Raw genomic sequence first — 20,953 nt, 5'->3', positions numbered from 1 at the left:
CATAAGGGAAGATGGCCAAGAGATTCAGTTCCAGCAAGCATCTGGGGAGACTTGCATTTTTCAAAATTGCTTTGCTTAAACAGAGCATTGTCTACACAAATCAGTGTGCAAACCTTAAGAGAATTAACAGGTTTAAATAAACATATAAATGCAGCCTGGTTTTGCTGCCCTTTTTTTAGAAGTAATTTATTAGTGTGCTATACACAAATAGCATTCTATTTCCCAACTGTGAAACAGGGGAAAGATGTGACTGTTTACATTACCAAATATGTAAAAAGAAAGGTTACTTTCCTATGAAGATTACTGTTTGAAAACTTTAATTAAGATCAAGACAACAAAATGGTAATGGCTCAGCTCACGCAAGGCTTGTGTAACAAGAGGAAAATCACAGGTTTCACAAAAATTATATGACCAATAAAAATTTTTCTATGTCCACAAAACTGATCTCTAAAAATGTTCCTCAAGGGGATGCCAAACCTTTTGATCTGCTCTCTGAGAGCAGAGAACCGCCATGTAAAATACTGTAAGTAGCACTAGTGAGCTATTGGTTCTTAGGAATAACCAAAGAACTTGTCAGAATTTACAACCTATAAAACCGCCAGAGTGGCTCCATGGCAGAAGTGAAAGACTAGAGGCATGGACGCTGTGTTTGGCCAACATACAGTAACTTATTTAGCAGACATGCTTTGGCTAGATGGTAAAAATCTACGTTTGATCTAAACTACAGACTAAGGCTTTACAACATGCATTGGGGAGGGTAAAACTCCAGACTACTGTTTGCAAGTCCCCTGGTCTCCAGCCTACAGTGGAAGGCACCCATTCCTCTGGAACAGCAGGGAGAGCACACCTGATGCTGACAGTTTTATGAGAGGTCTCTGGACCACGAGATTGTCTTGAAACCTCCCTGAACAAATCAATATATACAGATTGCTGAACTTGCACATCCTGAGCATCAAAACCATGGATCATTACAAAGTACTGTGGTACCTTTATTCTCCAAGGACTGCAACTGGAACATCGTCTTCTCCTCCAGAGAACAAACACAAACACAAGTAGCAAATTTCCAAGAAAAAATCATAGAATCATAGAATAGTTAGGGTTGGAAAGGACCTTAAGATCATGTAGTTCCAAACCCCCTGCCATGGGCGGGGACACCTTACCCTAAACCATGCCACCCCAAAAATACTGCTAAAACCTCTGTGGAAAACTTCCATTTTTATCCTGCATGTAAATGATGCATTACCTCAATTTGTAGCACATACAGATCTTTCTAAGAAGTAAAAAATCCCAAGCCTTAAATGAATTAATTGCTATTAATGAGCAACAAAAGACAGAAACAAGCATGCTCTCTACTCTCTCATGGGTTATGATGGCCCACTCAAAGCTGACTCAGGAACTAATGTAGTTGTTTCAAGATACAAAATAGCAAAAGATTCACTCTTTGGCAGCTTTTAAACCATCTGTTCCACGCTATTTTAATCACTTCTGCTCAGTACAGGGATTATGGGTTTTAGTTTATTTGTGGTGGAAAAACAAAGAAAGCTGCATTTTTGGAGTGCGTGTGGGGAAATCCAGAATCCCCCAACTACTCTGAAACTGGGGTATTTGAAGAAAGCAAAAGGTTTGCTGCTTGCATGCTTGAGTGTGATACAACCACCCTCCCCCTCCATGAGGGATTCCTCCTGTGCCTTGAAGCAAACACAAATTGGAATGTGCCACACTGACCTGAAAAAGGGGGAAGTGGGGAAGGAGCTCCTTTTAGCCACTTTATTATGGCAAAACAATTAGTACCATTCTTTCCAATGGAAGAACCTAAAAGTTCCCATTGCTATTTGTTGTGGGAAATTGCTTATTAATGGGAAGAATGTGTTTCCTCAGCTCAAGACTTTCCATGACTTTCTTGCATTACTAAAAGATCAGTTGGGTAGAATTAGAAGGTGGGTTTGAAGTGATGGGTGTATCCTCTCTGTAACACAGTGATTTCACCTCCCTTCTCTTCTCCATCAAGAAAAGAAAACAGTCCTTTGAGATGACAAGCAAATGGGAAAGGTTAGTCCTACAGATAATTCAAACAGTTCTTCAACTAAAAGTGTCCTCTGTACAGCTGACTAGTGGATCAACACAAGTGCTTGTGTTTACCTGCCTGAGCTACTCAAATGACTATTCCCACACAGCACTTTCATCTTTCTCGAGGAAATATAGTGTTACGGTTTCCACTTCCCACTGTGTCTTTTTAGTACTGCTAAGGGGAGCTGACACAGCTCTTTGTGCTGCTCTAAGCTGAAATGGTGTGCCAGTTCTTTCCCAGGGTGATGAAGGGAAATATGTCTTCCCCAACATCAAAAAATGAGGCAGTTTTCTTGAAAACACTGAAAGACATTGAAATACTGAAACACTTATCAGGACCTCAAATGATTTAGCCTGTGATCTTAGATGTAGGTAGGCAACCGATCTTGTGAGAGGGAACTAGATGTCTGTCTAACCATGTCAGCTTGCCCAAGCCTAATGTACCATTGAAAAAGAATTTTTTCCGCTGCAAAGATTAATTTTTGGTATTCTCATGATCAGTAGCTCCTATATGTTACCATTTAATACTGATATCAAAGGAGCCACCCAACTACATGAAGGTCAGCATGGATTTGGACAAAACAGGATCAGTGTGTTTGTTTGCATGATTTTAGATGACTAACAGTGTTGGCTGGAAAATAAATCAACAAAACATATTATGAATTTTTAAAATTTTCGTTAAGATTTTTCAACCAGTCCAGAGTAAATTCATATTTAGTGTCTTTTACAGTCATCAAAAGTAGCAGGAAATAGAATGTACTAATAAAAATGCTTGATTTTTGCATATAGACAAAGCATGCAGAAAAATAAAAATCTAAATATAATCAACAGCTCATCTGGAGTATAAAAGACATCCAAAGACTGTAAGTAGCGTAAGTAAATATCTATTTTATATGATTAAAATATTGATAGTAAGTGCTATTAGCTACAACATTTGTTATGGTGCAGAATAAACCCATATGCTGGTAGCTAAGAACTTATTAACTCTTAACTATGTAAGTAGAGGAGACAGGAAAGTTCCCTTGGTTTACACAGATTTGTGCAGCCACTTTCCACTGCTTAAGGATCCACTAAGTGGATTAATCATTCCTGATCTTGGCACACTCAGATTAAGCAAAAAATCTCCACAGGAAACATTTTCTGTACTACAGTAAATGAAACCACAGTGAGATACTTTCCTTCCTCTTTTTCTTCACCTTATTGGCCCAATTTGGGGGCTTCAGCATTCCATCTGGCATATGCAACTACTCAAAACCTCTGAAAATCAGGACCTGAGTGAATATTATATACCCATAGAAGGTGCCAGTCTAAAGCAGAAAGGGATTGTAGTGATCTATTTTTAGGACAGAAATGTCACAGTCAATAGTGAGGCACATATCCTGCTTCACTCTGCCCTAGAGGCAACAGATTTAAAGGTCAGAAAGCAGCCCTTTCTGGAAATACTCCATTTTAGCTTCTCTAATAAGAGCATGCAATTAGCCTTTTGAATGAGAAAGTTATTTACCAATAGTGGGAATACTTCAAACTGCACAGACCCTGCATATATGTACACTTTGGAAGGTTGTTTGCCACAAGCACTTAAGACATTTTGCATTGGTCGTTAAGAGTCCATGGGATGCCCCAGGCGCTTGCTCTCTGCAATGTGAGCATGATAGACAGATTGTACCACCTGTTTTCAACTGTGCCTTAACGGCAATTCCAGAAAAATAAAGGATAAAAGGAACAGAATAAAGAGTGGGAAATGGATTTGCTCCTCAAAGAACTCTCTAGTGGTCGGCAAATGATTGTTTTCTCTCTTCAACTGATTTTTTCAATCTCAATCTCAAATTTGGGATGCTTCCAAAAAGAGATTTCAAAGTCCTCATGCAAACAAGAGATTGCATGATGGCCGTTAACAGCCACCTGCTATCACTCCGAAGCTTCTAGGGTAACTGGAGAATGGAAATCCAGATAGCTGGTTGTGAAGAGAGACAAGTCTTTAGTGAAGCCGCAGTTGTAACAGGTTCTACCATACCTGTTACCACTTACATAACTTCTACGTAGGAAGACAATTTTATTTTTATTTAAGCCACAAAGATATGAATACATAAATGAATGCATGTAATTTTCTGGTATCTTAAGGAAGATGATTAAATTTAAGCCTCACTCGTGGGCAATTACCTGGAAATAGTGATCAGTAGATAATGTACAATGAACAGAATGTTGAGCACCCTTTAAACACAAAGATAGACTTATTTAGCTCTCATACCTGCTTTTCTTTTTTGAACTTACTGGTGTTGGTAACTTCATTAACTTCCTTTGCAGCCTCTAAGTCCCCACGGCGTGAGTTTTACCAAGTGGAAGAAATCTGATCTTTTGCAGTGCACCTCCCTGATTAATCCATTGCTAGCACATCAGGGCAACTTTACTGTATTATTTAGGGAGGGAACATAGCTAAAACCTCACAACCAGCCTCAGCTCATTTAAGAAACATGGCTGAAATTCCCCTATGTGTGTTTCTGTGTAAGAAGTATCATGTTATCCTTCATATTCCTAAAGGGGAAATTGTTATGAAGCCCTTAATGATTCAAGGCCAACAAATAATGGGTTACTTATTTATGACATCATAAATTGAAGTCACACATGAAACTAAACGAATCAAAGCTGCTTTTGTCTACATGCTTTCTTCATTTCTGGTTTTGTTATGAAAATGAGTTAGTGATTTGGCTTTCAGAGACTGGAAAAAGGGATTCATTTCATAAGAGTGGCATGAAGCTGAGAATACTGCATTGGGCACAGTCCTGCCATACTGCAAAGCATACTGCATGGAGGAAAGCGGCCTTAAAAATACCAGAGCTCCAATTGTCATGTCTGAGGTATTGTTAGCAAACAATCTAAGAAACTTTAACATATTGACACATCCCTTCACCACTGTAATTCAAATAAAATGCCAGCAGGCATTCAGAAGAACTGATGGAGGAAAGGGGGAGTTTAAGCTCTTTGCCATCCACAAAATCATGCTCTGGACCAGCAATGCTGTCCTATTATTTGCTGGCTCAAAAATACTGATTCAGCAAAGAATTAAGCATGTGCCTAAATTTAAGCAGTTTAATTAACTTTGACGTCAGTGAGCCTACTTGTGTGCTTATAATTAGATGTGTGCTTGCTGAAGCAGAGCCCATCTGAATAGAATCTTGTTGATTTTAATTTGGCCCTTTGTCTTTGCCCCTCATTTATTCTTTGCAGTGACTGAAGGATTAGTGCTAAGGTTCTGATTCAGGAATGCACTTAAACAACTCATCTTCACTCATAACATGCAAAAAGAGGCTAAGCAGGTCTCAAAAAAAGAATAAGCATAGACCTATGTGCTTTCCTGAATAACAATTTCATGATTGAAGAGTGATGAGAGAGGACAGTTATTTCACCCATAATGTAAATTGGGTGGTCTGGTCTTTCTTTTTGAAAGTCAGGGTGTTTTTAAAAGGCAGAGAATCTTTTACATTTATGTAAATGAAGAGCTGAAAGTTGTGCACCACAACCTATATATGCAAATTTGCAAGTAAGCAGCTACTTCATAGAGTAATTAATTCTAAATAGGAATACTTTTTCACTGTTGTTAGTTCTTGCAGTGTAGAGGAGCCTGCTGTAAATGTCCCATTTCTTCAATTCAGTGATGGCTTTCAGGTCCCGGGATATTTTAAGGGATCTTGTTATCTGGGATATTTTAAGGTCACATACAACCAAACACAAAATAAAGCACAGAATAAAAATAAATACATACAAAACCAACAACAACAAAAACCCACCAAAAGAACACCTTTATGAAGAATGCCAAGAACATGAACACCAGTCATCCAGACAACAGAAGTAACAGTTCAAGTCCCAGAGGTCAGAAGACAGCCAGGTGCCTCCACAGCACACACACCAGAGCAAAATAGCAAGATCAAAGCCCCAGCTACTGCCAGGCAGCTCAGCTAAACACCTCTAGAGGAAAATCTGATGTCTTTTAACATGCCCATGCAATTGTATTCAGCACACAGACAGCATCTTGAACAAGCCTTTAAACTCAAATACTTAGCCCATTCTTCTGTGTTTATGGCCTTTTAAAATCTGGAATACATGACAGCTGTTATTAACTGCAGGCACCTACAATTTAAAGGTGGATTTGGAAGGCTACAGCAGTGGAGGGGGAAGATGAAAACCACAAAATGAGTTCACCGTGAAAAACACTACAGAGTTACTTAATAAAAAAAAGAAACCCAAAGAGAACTCCCGAAGACTCTCTGCCACCTATCACAATTCTCATCTACCAAGCTCACTGCGGGGCTCTGCGATCCTCTGTACTGTGATGCTGTAACACAGGGTAGGGCTACTGTGCTGCACCTGGGTGTACCACTAACAGAACCACTGTCAGGTGCCTGAGCTGCACCCAGCAGCTGAAACAGCATAGGATCCATTAAGCAGTTTGCATTAATTGTATTTGTAAACACACAGCTAATATACCAACAGGTCTTTGAAAACTATCCATCAGAAATCCCACTGATGTAATGATTTTTCAGAAATCTTACTTAAAACTGTGTGCATGTAGTGAGATGGCTAGTCTTTTATTAACTCTAAAACTGTTGGCACATACCCAAAGTTCTGCTTTCTGAAGAACACCAGGAAAAAGGTTTTTAAAGGTCCTTCCTCAAATTACACTGAAGAGAAAGCCAATGATACAAAGCGACCAACTACCCATTTACTTCATGAGTGCATTTGGAGATGAAAGAACAGAGTAAGAACAAACCAGTTGAATTATTAAGGCAATGTGCTTTAAGTGACAAAACTAATACAATTCTATTAAAGCTGTTTAGTTTGTTACAATAGGCTGACATACTGGAGTTGAAGAAGATGTAGGAAAATAATTAATTTAGGTAGCAATTTAAGTTATGGGGATATTATTTACTTATTAGCTTGCACATGCCACAAGAGAACCACATTATTACCTGCAGAGCTCATAACATTTCATTATCCCATTCCCATTACTTTGGGTTTTGCATTACTATATGATTGTGTTTCCTTTGACACAACTAGATCTTTTCATCTTAAAATCTGTATTTTTACCCTAAGATTCAGTCTCTTAAACACTACCTCATTTGTCTAGATTTTGACAGCTTTGCAGGCAGAGCAGGCATACACTGTCCTCCTCTGCTCTCATTCTGTGACCTCTCTCTTCTTTGCTCTCTTTCTGCTGCATCAGTAAAAGGAATAGACCTATTTCAACTCTGTCACCTCTACAGCTTTAAACACTTAGAAACAGTTGCCAAAAAATGGGCACTGTTTAATGCACAGGACAGATGATGTTTGGTCTGGGTCCACTGAAAACACCAAATCTATGCTTTGTCACAATCCCATACAGCCAGTGCTTAAAGCTTTCTCTCCAGAGAAGGGGAGACTTGGAGTTCAGAAAAGATATTGCTAAAAACTAACACTTCTAAACATGGAACTTTAACAGTAATTCCAACATTGCTATAGAAGACAGCTATTTCTGTATAGATGAGCTTTCTCAAGCCTAGCTTTAGATTTTCAATCTGTGACCTTTATAGCTTTATTGACTTCATGATAAGTAAAGAGTTTTGGACAAGGAGATGAAAAGGCAGATAAAAACATCACCTATGCAATGAAATACAACAATAGAACAATGGTCCTTTACAGACTTCTTTTTATCCACCTTTGTAGACCAAATGGCACCCGCAGAATAAACTCTTTCCTTTCATGGGGCAACATATACAATTAATATCTGACTCTTCCAGGTTTCTAGTATGTTTTCAAACTGCAGTCCAAATATATTTACTTCACAGTAGACACACATCTATGCTCACATTCCTTCCAGATCCTCAGTATAGTGTTGTTTTCTTCTCTACAAAATTCCCCTCCAGAATTACTTGCATCATGCAGAGACTGTAAGCCATATATCAGCATTGGCTTTTTGAAGACTACCTTTAGAGGTCATCATGATCCTCCTAGAGTTTATGATTACCTGATTTACCAGTTTAAGATTCAATCAAATGTGGGGCCAATATATTTCCCATCCTCCCTCGATTTGAAAACATAACCCTCTATTGGAGACCCTGCCTCTTCCTCTCTCTCTTAGTGAAAGCATACATTTGTCACTGATGTGTGAAGATGTGAATTCTACCAGATCAAGAAAATATGAGGAGCACAGAACATACTTTCAACTGTGCAAGTCTGCCAGTCAGTAGTGTTGACTGAACCAAAGGGGAAAGTGCCAATTCCCCCTCTGTTTTTCTAATACCACCTTCAGTGTCTGCTATACCACACATTATAATCAAGGGCGGGGAGAGAACAAGAAAAAAGTTGAAATGCCTCTGCATATGCATGTGAAGCTGCTCTAAAGGGATGCTGAACGCCACTCTGCTGTCCTTCATAAGAACTGAAGCTTAGCTCCTAGCAAGGACTCTACAAGAAGACTGGCTGCTGAACTCTGCTCAGCTGACTTCTTTGCCCTGACACATGGCTCAGGTACTCATATTAGCCATAAATTCACTCAGTTTGAGCTGTTGAATTCTGGTGTCAGAGATACCTTATAATCAATGACCAAAGGATCTCATTAAGCCTCCAGCAGCGGTTTGATGATCCACCAGCTTTGTGTCACAGGCTTGAGGACTTTGCCATCAGACATTATTCTTGTTTAACATCACAGCTTCCTGTCCCCCTGGAGGCACTGAACATGTGGAGGCTGTTCCCACTTACACAAAACAGGCAACACACACTTCTTCCCACCCCTCTATCACAATTCTTTAAAAGGCACCTCAGTCCCCAGACCCTAACACATAGCTTCATACAATTGTATTGTATGAATATAACCAAGAGTAGCGCAGAGGCAGGAACTCCTTGAGTGGCACCCATCTTACTGTATTGCTGCTGCCTTGGCTGAGGAACTGCTTTATGCCTTCTTCCTGTATCAGTGCAAGTTGGGAGCAATAGTTGGCTAGAAAGAATCAAATGAACACAGAATGTGCTCCAACCAAAGACTTTATCTTTACCTATTAATTTTTCCACACACTAAAAGAAGGAAAAAGAATCTCTCTCTTTTGGAAGAACATTTTTTCTTTCTTCCATTCTGACAGTTGCTAGACCAGAATGTCAGTCTGGGCTTTTTCCAGCTCACAATGATGCTCATCCTAGGTATCAAATGTATTATCTAGCTAAATTGAGTAAAATTTTAGATCAGAACATAAAACCAATATACTGTCCTACAAAGCATACTAGATGTTGTAACAGGACAGAGAAAGGAGGTTTACGTCATTTTTGCTCCAACAAAAATCTACCTGAAGCCTTTGCTTTTGCTCTCAAGACAGCACAACACTGAACACAACTCTAGTACATTGTTGCTTTTCCTTTGGTCAAGTCACACTTACTGTAGTCACTGCTAATTATTTCAAACATACACATTTAGCTGTAATACTAGAATACCTCTAAAACAAAAGCCCCTTACTGCTTGCAATGGTATTTGGCTTTTTAAGGACCACTAGGACCACTCCAACATTCCCAGTGGGAGACAGCAACTGTTATAAATTTCCAACAATTTACATCTCCCAATCTCATTTTAGACCAGCAGTGAGTAATTTTTTCACACTGAGAATCTAGAGGTCTCTCTGGCTCTTTGCCTTAATTGAAATTGCTTCTGTAGTAAATACACTAAATAATTTCATTTGTTTTGTCTATGATGGAAAGACAATATCTTCCAGAGTGAGCAAGACTAATGTCATTTGGGTCTGACCAGGCAATCACAGGGGAGACTGTCACGCAAGAAACAAATTCCCTGCTTTGTACACAGATGTTCAATGTTCAATTTATCTACTCAGGAGCAGCCCTGGTTCAGTTCAAAGCCAAGTCAGTAATATTGCCTTTAAAAATGTTTAAATTTATTTTTTTCTGTAGAGAGTTTTCTTTAGAAGATGCACCTTTTAAACCAGTCTGTGAACCTGAAACAAGGGATTGTTGCCTGTGGCTGCAGGTTCAAATCTATAGAAGCCCTAAACATAAATAAGGAATATATTGAAGGGGGCTGAATTCAACCATTAGTTTGACTTTCTGTATGAAATGTTGCTACTTTCAGTTTTGCTGAGAGTGAAGCAGATACTCAGTCCATAGAAAACACAAAGAAACACTGGCTCTTTGTGACATGCAAGCACGCAAGAAATACATATTCTCAACAACAAAGCACAGGTACAACAGAGTTACCTACTATACAGACAGATAAAAGAATCAAAGAGATTTGCTTAGGACTGCACAATATTCAGGCATCTTAACGCCTGATGATTTCTTCCTTCTAGCACAGTAGGAAACCCTATCCATGGGCCCCAGCCCCAACAACAACTACACCTATGAAGACATCTTACAGGAGCAGAGGCTCATTGACCATCATAGACCTGTTTCTTGGGACTTCACATCCAGATTTTCCCAGAGGCCTGGTGTAAGTCAGAAATAAGATTCAAAGTTTAAGTTTCTAGTTTCAGATTCACACCTTTTGGGATTTTACTACAGTTTTTTGAGCGAAATCTTATTTCTTCCATTTATTCCTCAAGTCAGGTGTTAGTGATAACTGCTACAAAGCATGATTTAGCACACACAGGCATGGCAGGAATAAATAAGGAAAATATGGATTTATTAGGATATTCATAAATGCTCATGAGACACAAATATCCTTGCAGTTTTAATCAGACTATCAAGAAATAAAAAGGGAGTATTTACCTCGACATCTGGAAAACCTGCAGAGGAAAGCCGATCTGATGGTTTTCTTTACATGTGTTATTGAAATTGAAGTAAGTTTAGACAAAAAGGATCCATTAAACGGAAGCAATGCAGAAGGCTTACCAAATATGAACATACAAACATCTAATGAACTTCTCAGAAGAGACGTTCACATACAGAGCACACTGAAAGGAACAATACTGCATTTGTTTCAGTAATATATTACTGTCCTGGCTTTGGCTGGGATAGAGTTAATATTTTCTCTTAGCTGAAACCAGGACAATTACTTAAACAGCTCTCTCCAAATCCATTTTCTGTTTTTCTGTGGTCTTCCTCCTTGAATTCCCTCTCTTGGAGAGGCACAAAGACTAATACAAATTAGAACAATCTACCATGATGAATCCTTATGATTATTTGATTATTCTCTAATTGGTATTTAAATTAATGTATTTTATCACATAGCACTCATGTAAATACCTTGCTATTGGCATACTTTAACAGGTGTACTTGAACAGAAGCATCAGAAAAGATGAAACACTATAACACTTATTCATTAGACTTCTCACTACAGAAACCTCATTTAAAGAGAAATACTACGTATAACATCTTGTCTGCTAAGCAGTGTGTTTCACAGAGTGTTGTCTCTAGAACATTCAGAGCAAGAATTTTTCCTAACAGGCTGACTACGTGCTGCAGATGAACCTGTAGGAATTAGCAATGATCTGAAATTCTGACCAGTGGAATCTCAGTTGTATTTAGGAAGTGAACTTGCTGTCCTGGAGCTTGATGATCTTATCTGTTCACACAGCGAATGCTTTCGGTCGTTCAGCCCTCCAGCAACAAAAAAAGCCACCAATCCCTGTGAAGTTGCTGTTTCTGTTCTCATAGCTGGACTCCTTGTGAATTTCTTTGAATGCCTCCAAGACACACAGGCTGATAAAAGAGCACTGGCAGAGGTACATTTGGATGCACTGCAGCTCTAAAGGGAACAGGTTCAGGACTGCATGCTGTAAGCTGAGAAAAGGTAACTTGTAAAGGGCAAATGCCATGCTGAAGAGTTTGCTTTCTTCTCTCCCATGAATATATGTCTATTTTCACAGCTGCATTCCTTCTCTACTTTTGATTTGTGACTTACCTCATTTTAACAGGGACAGATATGTTACTCAAAACAACAGAAAATAAAACATTAAAATTCACACTGAGACCAAGCTCTAGTCTGTCTCTATCAGCAAATTTTCAGTTGCTCTCAGCACATATGGGATCCCTGAAGCAGAAGACAGAAAACAGTGATAGAAATCAACAGAAATCTTCTCTGGGGAATGCCAGTTCTCGTCCAAACAAAAGTATGTTGTGCGCATTAGGAAAAGATACTGCCCAGGAATTGCATGATGAGCTAATTCACTATACACTTCAAATCCACAGCCAAGTGAGCATTCAGGTAAGAACCAGCCTCATGAAAATCCAAGGCACAGACTACGAAAACAGCAGGGCTAGCTTGCTGCTACAGTTGAGTCTCTGCAATTTTCCTAAGTGCTACAGTAAAGGTATTAGTGCAGAAATGTTCCAACCTGGCAACAGAGGTTTACTGCTACATCTCTCAAAGTCAGAATTGGTACCATGGTAACAAGGACCTGACAAATGTCAAAAAGCCAAATAAAACACCTGATATTTTGGATAGACAAAATAAAGAAGCAGCAGCTTGGCTACACAGCCTCCTTTATAAACGAAGGTGCTCAAGTGCACAACAGAGCAGTGATTGCCAAAAAGGAAGTAAACTTCCATTACAGCAAAATAATACCTGTCTGCATAGACATGTCATGAGGCCCTAAAACTCACATTAAAGATGAAGAGGAATTGCCAACCTGAGGATAATGAAAGTCTGACACAAGTGTGGCCATGTTTCTTCTAAGAGTAGAAGGCAGACCAAATTCATTGTCAGCAGACATTTTTGAGGAAGGGAGCAGGAACAGCTCAAACAAGGAAAGCCTAGTCAAAAAGAGCATCTCTCATTCTGTGGGCTCTTCAGATACTCCATCTCAAGGTATCTGAGAGCTAACTCCTGGCAAGTCCGCCACATGTCAAGCCAACCTGACAGAGGCTCGAGATACAGGATATAATTTTCCAAATGGCAAGTCTTTTAGAGTTTATTCTAAGTAAACTCATGGGAAAAGATAAACGGACAAAGTCCACAGTGCCTTCCCTGTGATCCTCTTTTCTGCAGTCAGTGTAAATGTGGCTGTCACAGACTACTCCAGACATGAAATAATGCTGCTCTCCACTAAGCAACAGTACTGGCTGTGCTTTCCTAAGGTCAAGGGGAGTTGCCAACTTCATTAACAGAAACTAATGAAACTAACCCCATAATCTGAATGAATTAAGAATGAATTACTCATTCGAGTATCCACACTATAAATCTTTATGTAAGAGAGCCTTAGTTTCAACAAATGTGCATCTTGCCAGTGTATGTTCCAAACAGAATTATTTTAACTGTATTATAGCAAAGCATAAGTATCCCAGCTAAACCATGGCTCCATTGCATCGGACACATATCTAAAGGGGAACAGGTAGTTTCTGTCCTGCGTAATACTGAATTTAATTAAACTGGGAAAACGAAGTGAGATGGAAGGTGTGTTGTTATCCTTGCTAAAACTATATAAAACTATATACTATATACTATATAAAACTATAAACCAAAGAACAAAGCAGACAATGACATTCAGTTTGGGCTAAGAGCTGGAAAATGAACCTACAGATCACCTGAAATGTAGTCAGTCTTCTGCCTCAAAAGCTGTTTTGGAAAGTAACAGCTAAAAGAAAACGATGCCTTTATTTTAATGAAAACAGTTCAAGTGGACAGTTTTGAGATCACCAATGGATCAGACAGCTGCATGGAAATGTAGCAAGAATTTAGGACTAAACAGATGAACCGCTCTTATCCACCTTCTAACTATATGACAAACCACATTACACAGTCAGATTCATGTCTATTGAGCTTTATCTTTAAAAAGGTAGCTTGACTTGTCCATTTTCCTTTCCTCTGCTCCTTCCCTCTTCACTGTCATTCCAACTGAAAAGCTTTTCCAAATGCACCTGCCCTAACAGTTCAGAATTCCCCACTTAGTTCAGTAACTTTTTCAATTTATACCTATATGGGTTTGTGCCAATACTGTTCTGTAGCTTCATGACTCTTCTTGTTCCAAGTTGTTTATCTGTTGGTAATTACACACATTTTGTAACTCTGCTCAGCTTTCATTTCATGAACAGCCCAAGCCAAGCTCCACTTCTCTGCTTTCATAGAGCTGCCTACTTATTCTTCTTATCAGCCACTTTCCTAGGATTCCTTGTATTTCTTCTCCAGTCATATGAGACCATTTTGACATGACTGATTTGCTGAAAATCTTTGGTGTGAGGCATGAGGGTGTGACAATTCATATGCTATTTCTTTCCAAATGCAGGCATGTCGATCACTCCGTCCCTTTAAGCTGGAGGGATGCCATCAGCCTTTGCTGTAGTAACTTCCACTCTATACTTGTAATCCTTTTAGCCACCTCCCTTTGCCTTGTGTTTACAGATAATGTAAGCATTGTTATTGGAAACTTAGGCAAAGTGTTCATCTAGCCTTACAGTCCCCCATAATCTAGAGGCTATCTTTACTTTCTGTATTTTTCTCATTCACATTGCAACCTCATTTTTTCTCTCCTTTTCTCTCATTTTTGTACGTTTGATTTGATAATACACCAAAATATACTTTGTCCAACCTATGCCCTTGAAACAAGACAGTAAAATATGTTAGATGATTTACTCTGATCAGGACATACCTTACGTCTTAGTATCTTGTCCAGTGATGTCTTAGCACCACCATTTGCCAGTACTCTCACTGCAAATACCTTTGTTAACCTTTGTTCAATTTATCTTTTACATCTTTTATTTATAATACATCTTTTGTATTATATTCACTAGGAATAGCCCTATTATTTTCCAGTTATAGTACAATGATTAAAGCTAAAAAAAAAAAAAATGTAAAATCCTCACATAGCATACAGTTTTAGTTTATGCTTCATATGAAATTATGATTATTAAGTAACATTGCTCTTGAAAAGTAAATCAAAAGCACATCAGGCAGAGCCTAAGGGGCTGAAATGAAAAAGGGGTTGCTATCTCTGCTATCAAACATCTAACACTTAGCTGCCCAACAAAGCTATCACAGCATTTGTTTGCTGTAGCTTCTCCATGACTGCTGAAGTAACTTTTCTGCACAGTTCTGCCCTCAGGCTCCTTCCTCCCTCTCTCTCTCTTTACAGACATACTGAACACTGTCCTTTTCTGACAAAGCTCCCTGTATGATCTCATCCTGTCGTCCCCTTGTCTGGCCTCAGCTTGGCCTTCTGACAGAAGCAAAAGTAGCTACAAGAGCAATGGAGTTCAGTAGCTTGATAAAGAATTAAAGAGAAAAAAAAAAGAATCAAGCAAAAAATGATTCCCTTTTGTTACTTTTTTTCATTTTTTTTCTTTCCCTAATGAACACTGATCGGTGAACTTTGTTTTACCTGAATAGCAGACCTTAAAATAAAGCTACCAAATCACCTAAAATCTTCTGTGGGAAGGACAAAGCAGCAGATACCACGCTCAGAGTTCAAACAAGCACTATTCAGAAAGAAAGTCTTCAGGCTTGAAGAAGAAAAAACAGAATACGTGAACACCCATTCACTCACATACTAAGAGCAATTGAGGTTGCTGCAGTTTGAAAGCAAATGAGCAGGCAGCTAACCTGCTGGGCCATTCCCTATAGGTGTCAGGGCAAAGGAATTTGCCGTGGAAGGTCTGGGGAGCAGCTGTCATGAAAGAGACACATATATTTTTAAAGGTTTTGTCATTTGTTTTCAGGGTGGGAAACACTGTATTTGACCTCCTGCTGAGGCAAGCAGCCCAGATGCAGCGGCATGGGCAAGAAGACTAAAAGGAGGCACAGCTATTATTTCAGATACAAACACCAGAAAGCAGAGACAAAAGGCACAGTCATTAAATTATCACTACTATTTAAAAGTACACATAACAACTTTTAATACGTTTCATGCCATATGGGTGTCCTCGCAAGGCATTCTCAACACAATTTGTATTAGCTAATTATTAACTACCTCAATGGCCAAGGAAGAAGAAACAAGAAAGCATGACATCAAACACCAAACGGTCTTGGTTGAAAATGCTGCAGAGCTGCCAGCTCCTGGTCTGTTCCCCTGCCTTCGTTCTGGCTGAGGCTGTGCCACCTGAGAAGGTTGCTGTCCCACCTGGCTCCAGCCTCTCATCTCCCTGCTCCCTCCCATAGAATCATAGTATCCTGATCTGCCATCTGTAGCTCCTGTAATCACACCTCAACCTCTTCAGCTCAGCAGGGAGCTACCACCAAACTGGTTTAAACCAGCTGGGATGAAACAATGTGGGGCAAACTGCATGACCCAGAGGTGTGGGTTTCCCATAGAGCTGAGCCAGTGCAGCAGCTGACTGCTCTGCCCTCCAGCCTCAGGCTCCAGACCTCTTCTATCAGGGTTAACAGAGACCCTAAGGCACTGCCAGGGGACACTCACCCTCCTGGGGCCCTGAAGAGAGCCAGCTCAGGGAGCCACTCAAACAGAAAATAAGCCATACCAGCAAAAGCTCTTCTGCCAGTACAGGTCCCTGAGCAAGCTCAGACTGGGAATTGCCCCGAGAACAGAGGCAGGACTACCAACTGCACTGGTTCAGCTGCCTCTGCAAACCAATGGACCTGAGGGATGCAAGGCTGGGGTGGTCCATCTGCTCCATACAGCAGAGCTGCAGAGCATGCCAGCCACCGCTGCCACAACACTCCAGGCATCCCAGCCTGCAGGACATCCATCAACAAGCCTTGTCCTCAGCTGTAAAGAGGCACTAATAGTATATGGCCCTTGAAAGGAGGATTTGGTACAAATATTTTCCCCAGTGTTCACCTACTCAAATGAATTCTAATTAGATTTTTTTTTCTTCTTAATTTCAGAATGCCAGACACTAAACAATATGGATTAAAAATGTTTCCAGAGCAATCCCTTTGGCAGCATTAAATACATACTTGGAGAAATGAATTCCAACCATTAGAGATTCCCTTTAAGCCTGAATGAAGTGAAAAATAAATGCTTATTCATTAAAAATAATGCTATTTAATATCTACATCAGGGGACTTCTATAGGAAGTAACTGGAGTGAGTGTTGAAGGTGGCTTTCAATAGATGTAGCATTAAAAAGAATAAGTTACTCAGAACAACATGCAAGCATCCCTGACAACAGCTTCAGCAAATCATGAAAGGCAGCTTTCAGTGATGTGCATTGTTTACAAAAAAAAACTAAAGGACAATCTCAGCATTTGTACAAACTCTGAATAAGAGAGCAGAGCCACTGTTGATTTAGAAATCACAAAATGTTAATGCATTCAGATATGGACATTAACCCTTTCAAAGTCAGGAGGGTCTGAAACAACCTCATATTTATAATCCCACCCTGTCAGTCTTTCAAGTTGCCCATTCAATGATGTAGCTCTCGCAGATCGTATGTGAATGTGACATCCTTACAGTAGGGGCTACTTGTGACATTTCACAAAATAAGCTATGATGAATATTTAATACAAATGATCAGAGCACTAAAACCCACAAAATAGATAGGCATGATGAAATCCCTGCAATAACTGGTGAAACAACTGCATACACGACAAAATTAAAGTAGCTGTAAAACCCAACATTTAAGATCATTGGAAATAAAACAGTTGTATATGCAACCAAGAAATAGGAAACAAAGCAAAGAACTGAGAAGGTTCTTACAATACAATGACAGAAGAGCACAGCTTTCCCACTATTATATCAATTAACAATGGAAAGACTTCAATCAGTACATATTGCCCGGGTAATAAATTGGGGGGGAAAAAAAGAAGCATATATTCACCAAAAATAATTACTGTTAGAAATCAAAACCTGAAACTGGGCTTCTCTAGGACATGATGTCTGACCAGCTGTTAAGATTATCCCCTCATCCAAGGCCTAAAGAAAAAGAACTACAACATGAAAGAAAAGATTCACCACCTTACCTTCACTAACGTACTGCTAAGAGACACCCCTCAGGATGAATTGCTAAGAGAAAGGGCATGGCTATTTTTAATAGGTATCTTTTCAAAGGAAATAAAATTTTAATGTCTCACTTAATGCACTCATAGCTGGAAACCTTCATTTGACAAGCTTTAAAAAGAAGGAAGCAAGTAGAGATGTGATTAGCTAACTATTGGAGAAGCTCACTAGAAGTTCAGAAAAAAAGGGAGGTTGTGCCTGGTCAGCTGAATGTATTGTCTTCCACACAGTTTTCCCACATGAAAATCAGACAGTTTATTCAACATTTAATAAAACTAATGATCACTTCCCACACAAAAAGTAAATCAGTAAGTCCAGTGAATATGCTTCAGTATGAAAGCCACTTTTGCACAAGAAACTCCATAGAACACTTAGGACAAAAGGTAGCTATGAGTAAAGAAGTTTGGGGTTGATAAAAACTGAAAAGGAATATGAAAAGACTTTTTAACACCCAGTCAGTTGACTACAGATTACTGTTTTGGAAGAAAATAACCTTTTCTGATGTTCTAAAACAGGGACTGCATACCAGTTTAGTACTAAGCAGAAAAGTTATCCATGCTTAGTCTGGAATGGAACAATTATCTTCCTGTTTTCCAAGCCAGTGCACATTATGTTGACATTCATCAGCTAAGAAAAGGAAAACCAGAATTAAATGCTCCAGTTAAATCAAACATGTGAGAAGCAGAAAGACCCTGAAGTGCATTTTCTGCTTTTACTATACAGAGAAGCACTGGCAACACATCATGACCAAGTACTGCTATTTGATCAGAGCCCTGTAACAGACTATTGCTCTAAAATACAGGCAAAATGGCTACTTAATACTATACCAATTGCTTTGCTACTTAGTCGTGGCTCAAAATTCTACAGCTAATGACTAGATGTATGAGAAACCATGGTACTTGTTTGCACAGACATACGTAGTCAAGGAAGAAAAGTCTGGCTGTAGACATATTAGGGAGTGCAGAATGAATGTGAAAGATTTAGAGATTGACATATGACAGAAAAATCAATGATTTACCAAGATGGAGGGGCCTGACTGCATTAATTCCCACCATGAAATTACTGAACATCCATGCTTCTGGAAGTAATTATTTCATCTATAAGATCAAACATGGCAATGAACAGCACCAATTGGGAAAATATGAATTTCCAAAGTCATGCATCCTCAGAACAACATGTCACTGAAACACTAAAAGCATTACTATAACCACCAAATACATATTTGTATTTTTTTCTGTTGGTTTTGTTCTTTTAAAGACTTTAAGACAGTTGTAGGTAGCATTTATTCAGAATATGACCATCCAGAAATCAGTAATATGCCAAAAAAAAAGGTTTTTTCCTACCAGCTGATTTTGGAGTGAATTTGTCCCTGTTGGCTGCACATACTGCCAGTAGCCTGTATCCAAGATCCAGGTCAAATCCTTGCTGAGCTGCCACTCGACTAACCACCTGCAAAGAGAAAGAGAGAAAAATTCATTACAGGTTACTTGAGCTCTCTGCATAGTTACATTAACCTGTTTGTCAGCACTAAAGTTAAGCAACTGAATCTGCTGTGATAGCCACAATACAAGCATGGTATGAAGCATTGCTCTCCAGTAGCTTCCAGTGCAAGCACAGCAAACCAACACAGGAGTCCTCTGGTGATCTGCTTATTTGACCACTTGCCAGAAGAAAGGCCTGGTAGTTCCACAAAAGATGGAGACATAAAGCTTTTCCTGAAGAAATAATGCAACAGAAATATATGCAAAGATTATACAGAATGCATTTTACTGTATTTGAAACTTCAGGACGAGAAGTCCCTAAATCTCTAATCTCTGTGTCACAAGCAGTTCCTGGCCCTGTTCTCAAGAACAGTGCTCAGGTCTTTTAGATTAAAATGCCCTCCTCCACACTGATGGGCAGTGTTCTTTTGTGCTGTGATCAGCGTCACAGTTGCTGCATTTTAACAATACTGTATTGGGGAGCACAGTTAGTACAGTTTTAGAATAAATAGGCCTGTGCGAGAAGTATTTGCCAAACACATTAAATAGGGAAAGCAGTTTTGTTGGTTTGTTTTTGTTTTTGACTGATCTAGAAGGACAAGCAGAACTAGGCAAATCAAAGACTGGGGTTAAGGACGTAAAGCAGTCAACTGTTTCTCCAGGCCAGCAAGTCAGCTACAGCCAAGAATGTATTCTCATGAAAATCTGCACAGTATAAACACAATACTGTGGTCATTCTGGCAAACTATGCTAAAGTTATAAACAGCAGAGCTTTTATATTGCCTTCTAGTGACACAGGATGACTTCAGACTCAAGAGGCATGGATAAAATGTCATTCTTAACCTTGCCATTACTGCTTTGCATTAAAACAATGGTCAAGGAACTTCACAAGAAGCAGAACACCATCTCCTTGTATGAAGCAAAAGGAGGTCCTTATCCTAAATAATTTAGAGTACAAGAAAATATAATTTTCCCACATCTATCTCCATCTGAAAGCTTCTCTCTCAAGTAATGACCCTGCAATTATCTGTGCCAAGACTAGGTCCCCACAAAAAGCAACAGTACAGAACAGAGTGAAGAACCAACATACATGATAACCTACTAACAGTAAATAAATGCACTATCCTGCCCTACCTACTCAACACTATTAGATGAATCTTATTATTCTGAACTTTTCCCATTATCCACTTTTCCTAATTAACAATTAAGAACCAAATTTCTTTCTCAGGAAAGAATTAGTATAGGTAAGGTTCATGGATAGGTTTCTGCTTTTTCTGTTGTTCCTATTAATTTAGAAACTACAAATTCACATGACTTCATCAGGTGGGAGTGTCCCCTACTCATTTTTATTTTTTTTTTAACCATTCCAAGGTAAAAAAAATGAGTAGGAAGAGCTTCAGGGAAATGAGATTTTGGGATACTCAGTATAGTAACACACAACCCCAGAACACATATACTGTTTTATCTTCTGTTTCTCTTTACAATTGCAAGTTTTAGATAGGAAAGAAAAAAATAATTTGTAAGAAAGAATGCAATTATTTTTGGT

General features: G+C 39.1%; 1 protein-coding gene across 6 annotated transcripts in view; it reads right to left on the bottom strand.

Annotated features, from left to right (window-relative positions):
• Positions 1-20,953, bottom strand: part of ZMIZ1 (zinc finger MIZ-type containing 1) — a 339,908-nt gene that overhangs the window by 101,538 nt on the left and 217,417 nt on the right. For all 6 annotated transcript variants that reach the window (XM_057416419.1, XM_057416415.1, XM_057416417.1 and 3 more), the window contains one exon: positions 19,270-19,375. In XM_057416419.1, coding sequence (XP_057272402.1) covers positions 19,270-19,375 — 106 coding nt within the window. The remainder of the gene's footprint in view (positions 1-19,269; positions 19,376-20,953) is intronic.

Source organism: Pezoporus wallicus, unplaced genomic scaffold (genome assembly GCF_028554395.1).
Source record: "Pezoporus wallicus isolate ANWC-B61680 ecotype Strahan unplaced genomic scaffold, APGP_CSIRO_Pwel_v1 contig_2012, whole genome shotgun sequence".
Classification (NCBI taxonomy): domain Eukaryota; kingdom Metazoa; phylum Chordata; class Aves; order Psittaciformes; family Psittacidae; genus Pezoporus; species Pezoporus wallicus.
This window is presented reverse-complemented; position numbering and strand designations above follow the sequence as displayed.